The 18,089-nt window shown below is 48.0% G+C and overlaps 1 protein-coding gene across 1 annotated transcript in view; it reads right to left on the bottom strand.

Annotated features, from left to right (window-relative positions):
- The window catches only part of LOC121288294 (netrin-3-like), a 251,320-nt gene that overhangs the window by 71,113 nt on the left and 162,118 nt on the right, over positions 1–18,089 (bottom strand). The window contains exon 4 of the mRNA XM_041206820.1: positions 7,424–7,573. Within this exon, the coding sequence (XP_041062754.1) occupies positions 7,424–7,573 (150 nt within the window). The remainder of the gene's footprint in view (positions 1–7,423; positions 7,574–18,089) is intronic.

Raw genomic sequence — 18,089 nt, 5'->3', positions numbered from 1 at the left:
GGTACGATCTTGGGCCTCCAATGGCCACAGGGGACCCCCAAAGGAGGCAACCCCTCTGCCTTCCTGCCCGACAGAAACCCACGCATTGAAAGTTACTGGGCTACCCACCTTGCCTCTACCTTCCCCTGCCACATGTGAAATAGAGGACAGGGTGGAATGAGGCCCTTCACTGGCTCTTAACTGGCCACTTAAGGGCCTCAATAGGCTTCAGGACAGCTGCCTGATGCCTTCACGCCTACCATAATATGGGAGACAGGTCATGGGTGGGTGGGAAGGCAGAGAGAAGGCCACCTGCTTTATTTGATTAAGCCCCCACCTTCAAATATGCTGGCAGGGGTCTGTAAAATCCAGCCCAATATGTCCTGTTCTCTCCCACTCTTGCTCTGTGTGTATGCATCTTCCTCTCTCAGTCACTATCTCTCGCTTTCTATCTGTATGTGTATCTCTCTCTTTCTGCCTCTGTCTCTCTCTCTCTCTTTCTGCCTCTGTCTCTCTCTCTCTTTCTGTCTGTTTCTCTCCATCTCTCTCTGTCTCTGTGTGTTTCTCTTTGCCTCTCCTGTTTCTGTCACTGATATTGCTATGATTGGTGGTCCTCTACTTTGGTCTCCCCACATTGCCAGTCATCCTCACTGTTGCAATGAACAGGAGTATGGTAGACGACTGAGAGATGCAAATAAGAAAAGACAAGCCTCCCACGTGTATAAATTAATAGTAATGATACCCAATTTTAAGAAGTTCTTGTCAATCAAAATAGAATATCCACCAGAAACTTGACTCATTCACTAGCTCCACAAATCAGACATACGAGGCTGCTAAGACAGAATGGACAACTGATAAAAGGAAGGATTTTTAAATGTTTTTTCTAAAGCATTTTCAAATCTAATATATAGATTTTGTAAAGACCTCTGACCTGTTAGAGACTAGATAGCCATTGATAAGGTTCATAAACCAACTCTCTATCTATATTGGTTTATATTTGAAAAAAACGCAACATTCATTTTTTACACCAACTATCTTGCTTTTTAAGAATTTGTCACTTTAGCTATAAGATGGTGGGGTTAAGATATCTACAGAAATCATTCTCTGTCACTTTCCTGACAACAGGGGTGGTATCAAAGATCGCAGCGGCTGCTGAAGCTGTTTCCGGCAATTCAATCAGAGACTTCCCACAAGAGGGTTTCAATAAAAGACTAGCAACGTATCTGATTCAGGGACTAACCATGGTCAGTATCACAGGGACTGAGAAGAGACAACATGGCACAGACTGACTTTTGTACTAAAGCTCTTTTTGGTTTTGTTTTATCTTTTTGCATTAAGTCTGGAGATACATAATGTCAGAGCACAGTCACTGGTGGAGATCTGTTAATGTAGCACAGCAAGTGGGTGATGGGTTTCCTCAGGCTGTAATTCAGAAGGTTTCCTGGGTTGTCTGACAAGCCATCCTGAATCTGCAGCAACTGGTGCAGAACCAGCTCTAGGACAGTAACAGCATCCCACATTGTGGAGGATGTTTCAGCAGCAATACATAAGGTCACAGTTTTCCTGCTCTCTCATGATTGCAGTTATCAAATGACTATTGCAAAAACACATTGCAGGCAGGTGTCCTTATGAGCTGCTGCTGGAAAGTTAATGGAGCGTGAAGAGCAAACTGTTTCAAACACATTACCACAGCACAGTGAATATACATTGGGACTCATTCCTGACATTATTTTACACAAGCAAGCAAGTTATGATAAAACTGTATAAAACACTGCTTTGACCTCAACTCCCAGCACTGTGTCCAATTCCAGGCACCACACTTTAGGAAAGATATGAAGGCATTAGAGAGGGTAAGGAAAAGATTATGAAATTGGTTCCAGGGATGAGAGACTTCAGCGAGGTGGACAGATTGGAGAAGCTGGGGTTGTCTCCTCAGAAGACAGCAGATTGAGAGAAGATTTGAGAGGTAACTAATACAATAATGGAGAAAAATAGATTGAGAGTAAACTAACAAGAATTATAAAATCAGGCAGCAAGAGCTTTTGCAAGTATATGAAAGGGAAGAGAGTAGCTAAAATAAACCTTGGTCTCTTAGTGGATGAGACTGAGGGAAAAATAAAGGGAAACAAAGAAATAGTGGAGGTGTTGAACAAATATTCTGTATCTATCTTCATGGTAGAAAATACTAAAAACATCCCAGTAATAGTAGAAAATCAAGGGCAAAGAGAGGTACGAACGTAAAACAATCACTATCACCAGAGGAAAGGTATGAAGCAAACAAATGGGACTAAAGACTGATAAGTCCTCTGGACCTGATGGTCTGCATTCTAGGGACTTAAATGAAGTGGCTGCTGAGATAGTGGATGCATTAGTTGCAATCTTCCAAAATTCCCTAGATTCTGTAAAGGCCCCAGTGGATTGGAAAACTGCAATGTAACAACACTCTTCAAAACTAAAGGCAGAAAGAAAGCAGGAAACAAGTGGACAGTTAGCCTAACACCTGTCATTGGGGAAATACTAGAATCCAATATTAAGGAAGTAGCATCAGTACATTTAAAAAATCATATTGCAATCAAGCAGGGTCAATGTGGTTTTACGAAAGGGAAATCAGGTTTGACAAATTTATTAGAGTTCTTTGAGGATGCAACAAGCATGGTGGATAGAGGGGATCAGTAAATGTAGTGAAGTTAGATTTCCAAAAGACATTCAGTAAAGTGCCACATATAAGGTTATTGCATAAGATAAGCGCTCATGGTGCTTGGGATGATATATTAGTGTGGATAGTGGCTTAGCTAACTAACAAGAAACAGAGTCAAGATAAATGGGTCATTTTCAGTTTGGCAAACTGAAACTGGTGGCATGCCACAGGGATCAGTACCAAGGCCTCAACTATTTATAATCATAAGATCATAAGAAACAGAAGCAGAAGCCCATTGAGCTTGCTCCACCATTCAATTAGATCATGGCTGATCTGATTGTAACCTTAACTCCGAAGGCAGGAGGTGCCATTTGATCAGTCGGGACCCCGCCACCTTTCCAACTTCCCCTGATCAAGGTATGGGCCAGAAGAGTGAAGGGAGTCCTTTGCTGAGCACAGATTGTTCAGCATCAGAGAAGGGAAGGCTGAGGGTATAGTGAATACACAGCGAGAGGTGGGATTAGAAGGGCCTCCTTCTGTGCTGTAATGACTCTATGACTCTCTATGAGGTGAGGCTGATTGCACTTGACATCAAGACAGCATTTGGCTAAGTGTAGCATCGAGAAGCCCTAGCAAAACTGAAGTCAATGAGAATTAGGAGGTAAAATTCTTCATTTTTTGAGCCATACCTAGCACAAAGGAAGATGGTTGTGGTTGTTGGAGGCCAATCATCTCAGTCCCAGGACATTGCTGAAAGAGTTCCTTTGGATAATGTCCTAGATCCAAATGCCTTCAACTGCTTCATCAAAGTCCTTCCCTCCAAAATAAGGTCAGAAGTGAAGATGTTCACTGACGATTGCGCAGTATTCAATACAATTCACAACTCCACAGATATTGAAGCAGTCCGTGTCCAAATGGAGCAAGAGCTGGACATCATTCAGGCTTGGGCTGAGGCAAGTAACGTTTGTGAGACAGTGACCATCTCCAACAAAAGAGAATATAACCATCTCCCCTTGGCACTCAGCAGCATTACCATTGGTAAATTCCCCACTATCAACATCCTGGAGGTGTTACGTTGACCAGAAATTTACCTGGACCAGCCATATAAATATTGTAGCTACAAGCGCAGGTTGGAGCTAGGAATTCTGTGTCAAGGAACTCACCTGCTGATTCCCCAGTGCTACTCCACCACCTACAAGACATGAGTTAGGAATGTGATGGAATTCTCTCCAATTGCCTGGACGAGTGCAGCTCCCACAAAATTCAGGCTCGATACCATCCAGGGCAAAGCAGCCTGTTTGATCAACATTCCATCCATCTCCTTGAAGATTCACTCCCTCCCCCATCGATACATGGTGGCAGCAGTATGTACCATATATATGATGCACTGCAGCAACTCACCAAGGCTCCTTCAACAGCATGTTCAAAACCTGTGATCTCCAACACCTAGAAAGACAAGGTTAGAAGATGCTTGGGAACACCAGGGCCTGCAAGTTCCCCTCCAAGTCACTCACCATCCTGACTTCGAAATATATCGTCTTTCATTCACTGTCGCTGCATCAAAATCCTGGAACTTGCTCACTAACACCACTGTGGGTGTACCTACACCACATGGACTGCAGCAATTCAAGGTGGCAGCTCACCATCACCTTCTCAAGTGCAATTAGGGATGACAATAAATGTTGAACTTACTGGAAATGCCAACATTCCAAGAATGAATTAAAAAAACATAATTGATAGCAATAAAGGTATTATTCTGCATTGCTAAAAAAAATCTTTCCATATATATCTATTGGTAGTCCTGGAAGATACCTTTTCCATTAGCAGTAATTCTTATTAGTACATCTGACAAAAATGAAGCATTTTCTCTTGTCCTTTTTGCCTACATATTTGGTCTTCTATCTCCTTCTGACTGTTTAAGGGTCTATAATATTCTCTCTTTAGTTTGATTGCCTTTGTTTGTTTCTCAGCTCAATCTATATGGCCTCATTTGATGATCCTTCCAACATATCATATCTCCTCACAGCTCTGATTGTTTCTTTAATGAATATTGTGACCCCTTATTTTATCCTTCTTACTTTATCTGAAAATCCTGTAGCCAGGAATGTTTAGTTGCCATTCCTGTCCTTCTTTAAGCCATGCTTCAGTAACTGCTATGATATCATACTTTCAAGCATCTATCTGTGCCCTCAGCTCAATCGGCCTTAATCACTAGACTCCTTACATTAAAGAATATACTATTGATCATTAAACTCATTTGTTATCTATTTTCTGGCGTTTGATTTCTCTGTCTTCAACACTTATTTATGAATTTTCTGCCTTCCATTTCCAGCTTTCCTTCTGTCCCTTATGAATCAACGCTCATGTTCCCATCTCCCTGGTAAGCTAGCTTAAACCACTAATCCCCAACACCACTAGTTAACCTCCCCATCAGGACATTGGTCCTGATTCTATTACAATACAAACCTTTCAGCTTGTACAGGTCCCACCTCCCCCAGAACTCACCACAATGTCTCAGGAATTTCAAGCCCTTCCTCCTGCACCATCTCAATAGTTGCATATTCATTTGCTCAATCCTCCTATTCCCATACTCACTAATGGGTGGTACTGGGGGTAATCAGAAATTACTACCTTTAAGGTGCTGCTTGCTTGGCTCTTTCCGAGCTCCCTAAAATCTGCCTGTAGAACCTCACCCCATATTCTATCTATGCTGTTGATACCAATATGGACCATGGCCTCTGGCTGTTCACCCAGACCCCAGCAACCATTCCACACCCCCGCCCCCCACAAGCCCCTCAGTATGTTCTGCATCGACATGGTTGGCCGAGTTCAGCTTCTGGTCAATGGTGATCCCCAAGCTGTTGATGGCAGGGTCTCAGTTATGGCGTTGTTATTAATGGTCAAAGGGAGATGACTGGGCTTTCTTTTGTTCATGCTGATCATTACCTTATATGTGGTGAGTGTTAGCTGATACTTGACAACCCAAGCCTGGACAATATCAAGATCTTACAATCAATTGTAATGGATGCTTCATTACTGGAAGAATTGCGAGTAGAACTGAACACAGTGTAATTGATAGTGAACAGTCTGACTCCTAACATCCTGATGGAGGGCAGGTCATGGGTGAAGCAGCTGAAAATGGCTGGAGCAAAGATCCTTCCTTGGGGAACTCCTAAAGCGATGTCCTGGGATTTAAATATTTGTCCTCCAACAGCCACAACCATTTTCCTTTGTGACAGGTACAACTCCAAACAATGAAGAGTTTCCTTTTAACACTACCCCACCTTTCCACAACCACCACCACCACCCCCTCCCCCCCCCCCCCAACACCCCAGCCTCCAATGCTGTCATCCACCATTGCCTTCAGTAATTCTAGGGTTCAATGGTACATACTTGGTCAAATGCTGCCTTGATGTCAAGGGCAGGAAGTCTCACCTCCCCTCTGGAACTCAGCTCCTGTGTTCTTGTCTGGACCAAGGGTGTGGTGAGATCTTCAGCTGAGCAGTTCTGGTGAAACCCAAACTTAGGATCAGTACGCAGGTGACAGATGATTGGGAACCGTTTGATTATGCTACAGATGACTTCTTCCATCACTTTGCTGATGCTTGTGAAGAGGCTGATATGATAACAATGGACGGGGTTAAACTTGTCCTTTTTTGTTGGTAGGACATACCTGGGCAATCGTCCACATTGTTATGTAAATGCCAGTGTCATAACAGTACTGGAGCAATTTAGCAAGGTGAACAGCTAGCTCTGAAGCACAGATCTTCAGTTGTAGAGGTGGAATGTTGTCAGGGCTTGTTGTATTTGCTGCATTCAATGCATTCAGCTGCTTCTTAATGCCACACAGAGTAAATCAGATTTTCCAAAAACTAGTATCTATGAAGTGAGGCCTTGGAGGAGGCTAAGTGGGATTATCTAGTTAGCATTTTTGGCTCAAGACACTTACAAACACTCCAGCCTTGAATCACAACCATCCTCAATAGGAAGTGGTAGGGCAACAGAGCATTTTCTAACCCATTGGCTATTGGATCAGTAATTCTGTCCACAGCTGCTATTGTCAGTGTTCAGCTGCAAGTACATGTAGTAGCTTCACAGTTTCATGCCTCCTTTTAAGATGTGCAGGTGCTGCACCTGGCACACCTTTGTGTGTTCTTCATTGGACTAGGGTGCATCTCTTGACTTGATGGTGATCACTGAGGGAGCTATTTTGAGCCAAGAGGTTACAGATTATGGTGATACACAATTTTCCTGCTGTTAGGCCCACAGTGCCTCATATAGACATAGGGCTGCTACATCAGTCCTGAGTTCTAGTAAGCATAGTAGTAGTTCCACATTACATTATAGGGAATATAAAATCAATTTGGATATTGCGAAGAGTATTAGAATGATATTGTGTGGCAAGTCAGTTTGATATTGTGTGAAGTGTCAGTTGGATATTGTCAAGAGTGTTAGTTGGATATTGTGTGGAGCGTTAGTTGGATATTGTGTGGAGTGTTGGTTAGATATTGTGTGGAGCGTTGGTCGGATATTGTGTGGAGTGTTAGTTGAATATTGTGAGGAGCGTTAGTTGTATGTTATGTGGAGTGTCAGCTGGATGTAACCAAATCCAATTATTTTTTCTTCACAAAATTATTTCTAATATCTAGAAACAGTCCATAGCATAAAGACAAGGCAATGTGGGGATTTTCCTCTCACCTGCTCCTCACTCGAAGTGAACCAATGACTGTCCAGATTTGATCAGGCACCAGCTGCTATGACAAAGACTATGGTAATGGAAGCAAAAAGAAACAAAGAGAGACTTACTGATACAAGGAGCAACTGGAGATCGGCTCTGCTGGTAACCCTTAGCACAGCGGTTGCATGTGATGCCAGTCACACCATCCTTGCATGGACACTGTCCTGTCGTCTGATTGCAGGTTTTACCAGCAGCACCAACAGGATGACAGTCACAAGCTGCATAAGTAAAGGAATGGGTACAAATCAGTCAAAATGTCAGCCATGCTATCAAAGCTTTTCGTCTTGCATCATCAGGATAGCTCACAAGAAATTCCCAAAATATAACGGGGAACAACAATTTATACTGCACAAGAGAGTGCTGATTGGTTCGTAAGTAGATATTGTATGGAGTGTTAGTTGGATATTTAAACCAAATGGATTTTGGTGGAGGTATTGCCATGAGGAATGCAGCATGGAACAGTTAACTGCCCAGCTTTGTTCAAATTCAAACCAGGCAGGTCAACTCTGATTGGTTAAGGCATTGCCCTGGTAAATGAACAAGGGAATGACTGTTCCCTAAACTTTTGGTTATTTGAAAAAGGTGCAATGTGTGGACATGTACTTTCTGTCTGCAAAGGAAAGGGCTCTGTGTGTGAATATATGTGGCTTCTAGCATGTGTAAGTGAGCCATACTGCAAGCCCAACTTACAATCTTAAATTGGTTTTCAGTGTAATTCTTAGAATAATCAGCATTATTTAGCAGGTGTTGTCCAATCACAAAAATCATATCTAATGTTGGATACTATGTCTTGAGCTTTGCAAGCATGGGCTGGTTGGGTACAGTCAGTACTTTGCCTGTTGCAGTCAGCCAAAGGGACGGGATGTTTGATATGATCCACCAATCGTTGGGACGGATAACCAACATCCCTGGCATCACATCAGACACTGAAATTCATATACCACATTGCTCATTTGTGTGAAAGGCAGAATATCTTTTTGGCTTGATGGCAGCACGCTGTAAGTGGAAAATACCACTCGTGTTGCTACTGCATAGTAACAACATTCAACCTTTGTTCAAATATTTGAGATCCTTTATTTTACATTTCTTCTCCTGGTTTTCCTTACAAAAATGTTTCTCTTCATATTTCTTGGCATTAAATTTCTTCTGCTATGTATCTGCCCATTCCGCCATCCAGTCTGTGCCCTCTTAAGTTCTATCACCGTCCTCCTCACAGTTCACAATACATACAACTTTTGTGCCATCTGCAAATTTTGGAATTGCGTTCTGCAACCCAAATCTAGGTCATTAACATAGATCAAGAAAAACAGTGATCCCAGTACCGGCCCTATATTCCTGCTTTAAATAAATAATTCCAACACCATGTATCAAGCTTAACCAGAGCCCCATGTGAGATACTTTGACAGAGATCAACCTGTCATGAGCCTTATTCCCTCTCCAAGGTGCTGAATGACAGTCGGAACAGGTTGACACCTCCTTGTCCTCAACCATTTCCAATTTTACCATACAAATCTGCCTCACAGCTTAGTGCTGAATCTCATATGGGGCTGGACAAAGTCCAACTATTGCCTGTATAGGAGCTCCACTAACTGCTTGATGCCCAATACATGCCACAAACTTAACCTTTATTGGAAATTGCTTCCAATCCATTAAAGAAACACAAGACCAACATTCTCCAGCCCATCTCACTGAAACTCCAGGAGCGTTAGTGCAGGCTGTTGCCTACAGGCACTGGTATAAATTAACAAGTGGAGATAATATCAGAAAAGGGATATGTTTATAGTTGCAGCTTACAGTCTGGTGATGGAGGGTAAATTCACTCTGCTCTTCCAACTTCCTTATCATCCTGATCCAAGTCAACAGAACAAGAGGACAGCTTTGAACCAGGTTTATATAAATACTGTTCTGAACGAAAGGTTTATGAACACAATCCAGGACGTATGAATGTGTATGTCTGGTTTGTCTGCATCTGCACTGTGTGTGTCTGTGCTGTGTATGCTTGCACTCTGTGTGCCTGCACTGTGTGTCTGCACTGCATATGCATGCACTGTGTATGACTGCACTGTGTGTGTCTGGTCTGTTTGTGTCTGCATTATGTGAGCCTGCACTGTGTGAGTCTGCACTGTGTATGTCTGCACTATGTATGCTGGCACTGTGTGTGCCCGCACTGTGTGCATCTGCACTGTGTGCATCTGATCTGTTTGTGTCTGCACTGTGTGTGTCTGCACAGTGTGGGTCTACACCGTGTGAGTCTGCACCATGTGGGTCGGCACTGTTTGTGTCTGCACTGTGTGTGTCTACACTGTGTGAGTCTGCACTCTGTGTGTCTGCACTCTGTGTGTGCCTGCACTCTGTGTGTGTCTGCACTGTGTGAGTCTGCACTTTGTGAGCCTGCACTAAGTGTTTCTGACCTGTGTGTCTGCACTGTGTGTGTCTACACTGTGTGAGTCTGCACTGTGTGTCTGCACTGTGTGTGCCTGCACTCTGTGTGAGTCTGCACCAAATGTTTCTGCACTGTGAGTCTGCACTGTAGGTGACTACATTGTGTGGCCAGAACTTTATGTTGTTTGTATGGGTGTGCGACTGACTCAGAATCGTGTGAATTTTCACGAGAAGACATCGAGCATGCGTTCCAGTTTCATCACACACAACATTACGGTCGGCGGGCAGATGCGGGAGTCGGAAGCGCGCCTGCTGACAATTAAGTGGATAATTAAGCCCATTAAGGAACCACTTGTCAGTGGCTTTACACAGCCTGTCCACTTTTACAGTTGGTGGATGAGCCAAACAGCCAGGCGGCCTTCACGTTTTCACTACAAACTCCATCCGGGGTGGGATGAAATATCAGGAGTTAAAATAAAAGAAGTTTGAGGATTGATCTTCTATATGGTCTGCTGTCAGTGCAAGTATTTGCAGTATTGTCACAATTTTCAGCAGTTCATGGAGCTCATTTCATTTTTAAATTACTGCAGCTCCCTGAGACAGCTCCACAGCAGCCATCAACCTTTAGGGAGTGCAAGGCCACATCTTCCCTTCTCCCGCACACCCTTGGCAGTGCTGAGCCTTTATCAGAGCACATTTTATGCTGGCTGGCTGTTAATTGGCCAGCCAATGTGAAATTACATTTGGGAGCCAATCACGGGCAGAAGTGCATTTCACGTCTGCGTCTGGGCCCAACGATCGTGCATGCCCAAAGAACGCAAGATTCAGGCCTGTGTGTCTGCACTGTGTGTGTCCAGTCTGTGTGTGTCTGTACGGTATGTGTCTGCACTGTGTGTGTCCAATCTGTGTGTGTCCAGTCTGTGTGTGTCTGTACTGTGTGTGTCTGCACTGTGTGTGTCTGCACTGTATGTGTCCAGTCTGTGTGTCCAGTCTGTGTGTGCTGTACTGTGTGTGTCCAGTCTGTGTGTGTCTGCACTGTGTGTAGTAATTATGGTTTTATTAAGTATGTAATGTACCTTTAAGAATAACACTTGTTAGGATAGATCGCACAATCTGTATTAACCAATAGGAGAGTACCACAGGCTACCTCAGCAGACAGTGTAGACATATAGTTGGAGTTGAAAGCACACATGTAGTTGCTGCTGAGTATATTGTAAATAAACTTAATGGGGAGGATTTTTCCCTTGTTGCGCTGTCTTGGCGGGGGTAATCAGGAAGCCGACTGCTGCCCGCGATTTCATGCTGGCAGGCCAATTAAGGCTCGCCTGGTGTGAAACACGCACAGCAGTGCTCATTGCTGCCTATGTAGGGAGGGGAGGAGGTCAAGAATGCAAGTTCGCGATGCATGCTGGTGCGCGCTGGAAAAGCTCCCTGAGGCACAGAGCTGCCTCAGGGAGATGAAGAGTTTAAAGCATTTAAAGTAGAGATGTTTAAAATATTATAAACATGTCCCCTCATGTGACTCTGTCACATGAGCAGGGACATGTTATAAATTAAATGTTAAAATTTTTTTTTTTACTTGCTGTTGAAGACCTTATCATTCCCGTGGATGAGGTTTCCTAAAACATGCAAAGGCCACTTGGCCGTTTTGCCTGCCTGCCAACTGTAGGGTTGGAGGGGCAGTGAAAAATTTCTTTCAATTATAACTTTAATGGCCTTAATAGGTCTTTTAATTGTTGGCTGGCGCACTGTCAACTCTGATGCGCGCCTGCCAACACAAAATATCACGCTTGTGCACAACGACATTGGGGAGCTCGTCCGACGTCATTGCGTGTCATTTTACACTCGAGCGGGTCGTGCATGGGCCCACCCAGCGAGCGTTATATTCTAGCCAATGTTTCCACTTAAGAGGTGTCTGTAGCTTAACTCTATTACTAATAGTACAATTCAGCCACTCTACTACAACAGTGTGTGTCTATTCTGTGTGAGTCAGGCCTGTGCATGTCTGGTCTCTGTGGCCAGAATTTTACGTCCTGTGGGTGGACGCAGGCCTGACCCAAACGGGCATGAAATCATGTGAGATGACGTTGATTTTACGTAGCCTGTCCACTTTTATGGTTGGTGGACTGGTCAATGGGGCCAGGAGGCCTTTACATTTTTGCTGTAACCTTGATCCAGGGTGGGATGAAATGTCTGGGGTGAAATATAATTTAAAAATACTTGGGGACTGATGTTTGGTGAGTTCTGCTGTCAAGTGCTTAAATGTGCTGAATAGACACAGTTTGGTACATTTTTTCTTGCCAATTAATCTGTACAGATCTGATGCAGCTACAGATCAGCCGTCTGCCGTCAGGGAGCTCGCTAGAAGCAGCCACCCATACCCTCCCTTTTGTCGGCGCCCAACCTATTCCCACCTGCCACACCCCCCGAACCCGCCACCGGCAGCCCTGAGGCTTTCTCAATGCGCGTCTCAAGCTGGCTGGCCGTAATTTGGCATTTGGGGGTGAAAGCACATTCCACTTCCAGTCCTGGTGATTGTGCACGCCCGACAAATATAAGATTCAGATCTGTGGGTCTGCACCACGTGGGTCTGCACCATGTGGGTCTGCACCGTGTGTGTCTGCACCATGTGGGTCTGCACCGCGTGGATCTGCGCCATGTGGGTTTGCACCATGTGGATCTGCACCATGTTTGTCAGTACCGTGTGGCTCTTCACCATGTGGTCTCCACTATGTATGTCTGCACCGTGTGTGTCTGCACCATGTGGCGCTACACCATGTGGTTCTGCACCCTGTGAGTCTGCATTGCGTGTGTCTGCACCATGTGTGTCTGCACCGTGTGGCTCTGCACCGTGTGTGTCTGCACCGTGTGTGTCTGCACCGTGTGGCTCTGCACCGTGTGGGTCTGCACCGTGTGGGTCTGCGCCATGTGGGTCTGCACCATGTGGATCTTCACCATGTGTGTCTGTACCGTGTGCGTCTGCACCATGTGGATCTGCACCATGTGTGTTTGCACCGTGTGTATCTGCACCGTGTGTGTCTGCACCACGTGTGTCTGCACCATGTGGCTCTTCACCATGTGGTCTCCACTATGTATGTCTGCACCGTGTGTGTTTACGCCGTGTGGCTCTGCACCATGTGTGTCTGTACCGTGTGGATCTTCAACATGTGGTCTCCACTATGTATGTCTGCACCGTGTGTGTCTACACCGTGTGGCTCTGCACCGTGTGTGTCTGCATCGTGTGTGTCTGCACCGTGTGACTCTGCACCGTGTGGATCTGCACCGTATGGGTCTGCGCCATGTGGATCTGCACCATGTGGATCTGCACCATGTGTGTCTGTACCGTGTGCGTCTGCACCATGTGGGTCTGCACCATGTGGGTCTGCACCATGTGGGTCTGCACTGTGTGTGTCTGCACTGTGTGTGTTTGCACCGTGTGTGTCTGCACCACGTGTGTCGGCGCCATGTGGATCTGCACCGTGTGTGTCTGCACCGTGTGTGTCTGCACCGTGTGTGTCTGCACTGTGTGTGTCTGCACCGTGTGGATCTGCACCATGTGGCTCTGCGCCGTGTGGGTCTGCATTGTGTGTGCCTGTACCGTGTGGGTCTGCACCGTGTGTGTCTGCACAATGTGTGTCTGTACAGTGTGGCTCTTCACCATATGGTCTGCACTATGTATGTCTGCACTGTGTGTGTCTGCACCATGTGGCACTGCACCGTGTGGTTCTGCGCCGTGTGGGTCTGCACCACGTGTGTCTGCGCCATGTGGATCTGCACCATGTGTGTCTGCACCGTGTGGTGTCTGCACCGTGTGTGTCTGCACCGTGTGGCTCTGCACCATGTGGATCTGCATCATGTGGATCTGCACCATCTGTGTTTCCACCATGTGTGTCTGCACCGTCTGGATCTGCAACGTGTGTGTGTGCACCGTCTGTGTTTGCACCGTGTGTGTCTGCACCATGTGGGTCTGCACCGTGTGTGTCTGCACCGTGTGGCTTTTCACCATGTGGTCTCCACTATGTATGTCTGCACTGTGTGTGTCTGCACCATGTGGCACTGCACCTTGTGGTTCTGCACCGAGTGTGTCTGCACAATGTGTGTCTGTACAGTGTGGCTCTTCACCATATGGTCTCCACTATGTATGTCTGCACTGTGTGTGTCTGCACCATGTGGCTCTGCACCGTGTGTTCTGCAGCATGTGGGATTGCACCACGTGGGTCTGCGCCATGTGGGTCTGCACCATGTGGATCTGCATTGTGTGTGTCTGTACCATGTGCGTCTGCACCATGTGGGTCTGCACCGTGTGGGTCTGCACCGTGTGTGTCTGCACCGTGTGTGTCTGCACCATGTAGATCTGCACCATGTGTGTTTGCACCATGTGGATCTGCACCATGTGTGTTTGCACTGTGTGTATCTGCACTGCGTGGGTCTGCACCTCGTGTGTCTGCACCATGTGTGTCTGGGCCACGTGGAACTGCACAGTGTGTGTCTGCACCATGTGTGTCTTCACCGTGTGTGTCTGCACCATGTGGATCTGCATCGTGTGGCTCTGCACCATGTGGGTCTGCACCTCGTGTGTCTGCACCACGTGAGTCTGCGCCATGTGGATCTGCACCATGTGTGTCTGCACCGTGTGGTGTCTGCACCGTGTGTGTCTGCACCGTGTGGCTCTGCACCGTGTAGGTCTGCACCGTATGGGTCTGCGCCATGTGGGTCTGCACCATGTGGATCTGCACCATGTGTGTCTGTACTGTGTGCGTCTGCACCATGTGGGTCTGCACCATGTGGGTCTGCACCGTGTGCGTCTGCACCATGTGGATGTGCACCATGTGTGTTTGCACCGTGTGTATCTGCACCATGTGGGTCTGCACCACGTGTGTCTGCGCCATGTGCATCTGCACCATGTGTGTCTGCGCCGTGTGGTGTCTGCACCGTGTGTGTCTGCACCGTGTGGCTCTGCACCATGTGTGTCTGCACCGTCTGTGTTTGCACCGTGTGTGTCTGCACCATGTGGGTTTACACTGTGTGTGTCTGTACCATGTGTGGCTGCACCACATGTGTCTGCACCATGTGGCTCTGCACCATGTGTTCTGCACTGTGTGTGTCTGCACCATGTGGCTCTGCACCGTGTGGTTCAGCACCATGTGGGTCTGCATCGCGTGTGTCTGCACCACGTGTGTCTGCACCATGTGGCTCTGCACCGTGTGGGTCTGCACCACGTGGGTCTGCGCCATGTGGATCTGCACCATGTGGATCTGAACCGTGTGTGGCTGTACCGTGTGGGTCTGCACCGTGTGGGTCTGCACCATGTGGATCTGCACCATGTGTGTCTGCACCGTGTGTGTCTGCACCATGTGTGTCTGCACTGTGTGGCTCTGCACCGTGTTGATCTGCACCATGTGTGTCTGCACCATGTGGATCTGCACCATGTGTGTCTGCACCGTGTGGTGTCTGCACCGTGTGTGTCTGCACCGTGTGGTTCTGCACCATGTGGATCTGCACCATGTGGATCTGCACCATCTGTGTTTCCACCATGTGTGTCTGCACCGTGTGTGTCTGCACCGTCTGGATCTGCAACGTGTGTGTGTGCACCCTCTGTGTTTGCACCATGTGTGTCTGCACCATGTGGGTCTGCACCGTGTGTGTCTGCACCATGTGGCACTGCACCGTGTGTTCTGCAGCATGTGGGATTGCACCACGTGGGTCTGCGCCATGTGGGTCTGCACCATGTGGATCTGCATTGTGTGTGGCTGTACCGTGTGCGTCTGCACCGTGTGGGTCTGCACCGTGTGGGTCTGCACCGTGTGGGTCTGCACCGTGTGTGTCTGCACTGTGTGTGTCTGCACCATGTAGATCTGCACCATGTGTGTTTGCACCGTGTGGATCTGCACCATGTGTGTTTGCACTGTGTGTATCTGCACTGCGTGGGTCTGCACCTCGTGTGTCTGCACCATGTGTGTCTGGGCCATGTGGAACTGCACAGTGTGGATCTGCACCATGTGTGTCTTCACCGTGTGTGTCTGCACCATGTGGATCTGCATCGTGTGGCTCTGCACCATGTGGGTCTGCACCTCGTGTGTCTGCACCACGTGAGTCTGCGCCATGTGGATCTGCACCATGTGTGTCTGCACCATGTGGTGTCTGCACCGTGAGTGTCTGCACCGTGTGGCTCTGCACCGTGTAGGCCTGCACCGTATGGGTCTGCGCCATGTGGGTCTGCACCATGTGGATCTGCACCATGTGTGTCTGTACTGGGTGCGTCTGCACCATGTGGGTCTGCACCATGTGGGTCTGCACCTCGTGTGTCTGCGCCATGTGCATCTGCACCATGTGTGTCTGCACCATCTGTGTTTGCACCGTGTGTGTCTGCACCATGTGGGTTTACACTGTGTGTGTCTGTACCATGTGTGGCTGCACCACATGTGTCTGCACCATGTGGCTCTGCACCATGTGTTCTGCACTGTGTGTGTCTGCACCATGTGGCTCTGCACCGTGTGGTTCAGCACCATGTGGGTCTGCATCGCGTGTGTCTGCACCACGTGTGTCTGCACCATGTGGCTCTGCACCATGTGTGTCTGCACCGTGTGTGTCTGCACCGTGTGTGTCTGCACTGTGTGGCTCTGCACCATGTGGGTCTGCACTGTGTGTGTCTGCACTGTGTGTGTTTGCACCGTGTGTGTCTGCACCACGTGTGTCGGCGCCATGTGGATCTGCTCCATGTGGATCTGCACCATGTGTGTCTGCACCGTGTGGCTCTGCACCGTGTGTGTCTGCACTGTGTGGCTCTGCACCATGTGGGTCTGCACTGTGTGTGTCTGCACTGTGTGTGTTTGCACCGTGTGTGTCTGCACCACGTGTGTCGGCGCCATGTGGATCTGCACCGTGTGTGTCTACACCATGTGTGTCTGCACCGTGTGTGTCTGCACTGTGTGTGTCTGCACCATGTGGATCTGCACCATGTGGCTCTGCGCCGTGTGGGTCTGCACTGTGTGTGCCTGTACCGTGTGGGTCTGCACCGTGTGTGCCTGCACCGTGTGTGCCTGCACCGTGTGGCTCTTCACCATGTGGTCTCCACTATATATGTCTGCACTGTGTGTGTCTGCACCATGTGGCGCTGCACCATGTGGTTCTGCACCATGTGGGTCTGCATCACGTGTGTCTGCACCCAATGTGTCTGCAACATGTGGCTCTGCACCATGTGTTCTGCACCGTGTGGGTCTGCACCTCGTGTGTCTGCGCCATGTAGATCTGCACCGTGTGTGTCTGCACCGTGTGGAGTTGCACCGTGTGTGTCTGCACTGTCTGTGTTTGCACTGTCTGTTTGCACCATGTGTGTCTGCACTGTGTGCGTCTGCACCGTGTGGATCTGCACCATGTGGGGCTGCACCATGTGGGTCTGCACTGTGTGTGGCTGTACCGTGTGTGTCTGCACCGTGTGTGTCTGCACAATGTGTGTCTGTACAGTGTGGCTCTTCACCATATGGTCTCCACTATGTATGTCTGCACTGTGTGTGTCTGCACCATGTGGCACTGCACCGTGTGGTTCTGCACCGTGTGGGTCTGCACCACGTGTGTCTGCGCCATGTGGATCTGCACCATGTGTGTCTGCACCGTGTGGTGTCTGCACCGTGTGTGTCTGCACCGTGTGGCTCTGCACCATGTGGATCTGCACCATGTGGATCTGCACCATCTGTGTTTCCACCATGTGTGTCTGCACCGTCTGGATCTGCAACGTGTGTGTGTGCACCGTCTGTGCTTGCACCGTGTGTGTCTGCACCATGTGGGTCTGCACCGTGTGTGTCTGCACCGTGTGGCTTTTCACCATGTGGTCTCCACTATGTATGTCTGCACTGTGTGTGTCTGCACCATGTGGCACTGCACCGTGTGGTTCTGCACCCTGTGTGTCTGCACAATGTGTGTCTGTACAGTGTGGCTCTTCACCATATGGTCTCCACTATGTATGTCTGCACTGTGTGTGTCTGCACCATGTGGCTCTGCACCGTGTGTTCTGCAGCATGTGGGATTGCACCACGTGAGTCTGCGCCATGTGGGTCTGCACCATGTGGATCTGCATTGTGTGTGTCTGTACCATGTGCGTCTGCACCATGTGGGTCTGCACCGTGTGGGTCTGCACCGTGTGTGTCTGCACCGTGTGTGTCTGCACCGTGTGTGTCTGCACCGTGTAGATCTGCACCATGTGTGTTTGCACCGTGTGGATCTGCACCATGTGTGTTTGCACTGTTTGTATCTGCACTGCGTGGGTCTGCACCTCGTGTGTCTGCACCATGTGTGTCTGGGCCACGTGGAACTGCACAGTGTGTGTCTGCACCATGTGTGTCTTCACCATGTGTG

Source organism: Carcharodon carcharias, chromosome 15 (assembly GCF_017639515.1).
Source record: "Carcharodon carcharias isolate sCarCar2 chromosome 15, sCarCar2.pri, whole genome shotgun sequence".
Taxonomy (NCBI): Eukaryota; Metazoa; Chordata; class Chondrichthyes; order Lamniformes; family Lamnidae; genus Carcharodon; species Carcharodon carcharias.
Note: the sequence above shows the minus strand (reverse complement) of the source record. Positions and strands in the feature narration are given on the sequence as shown.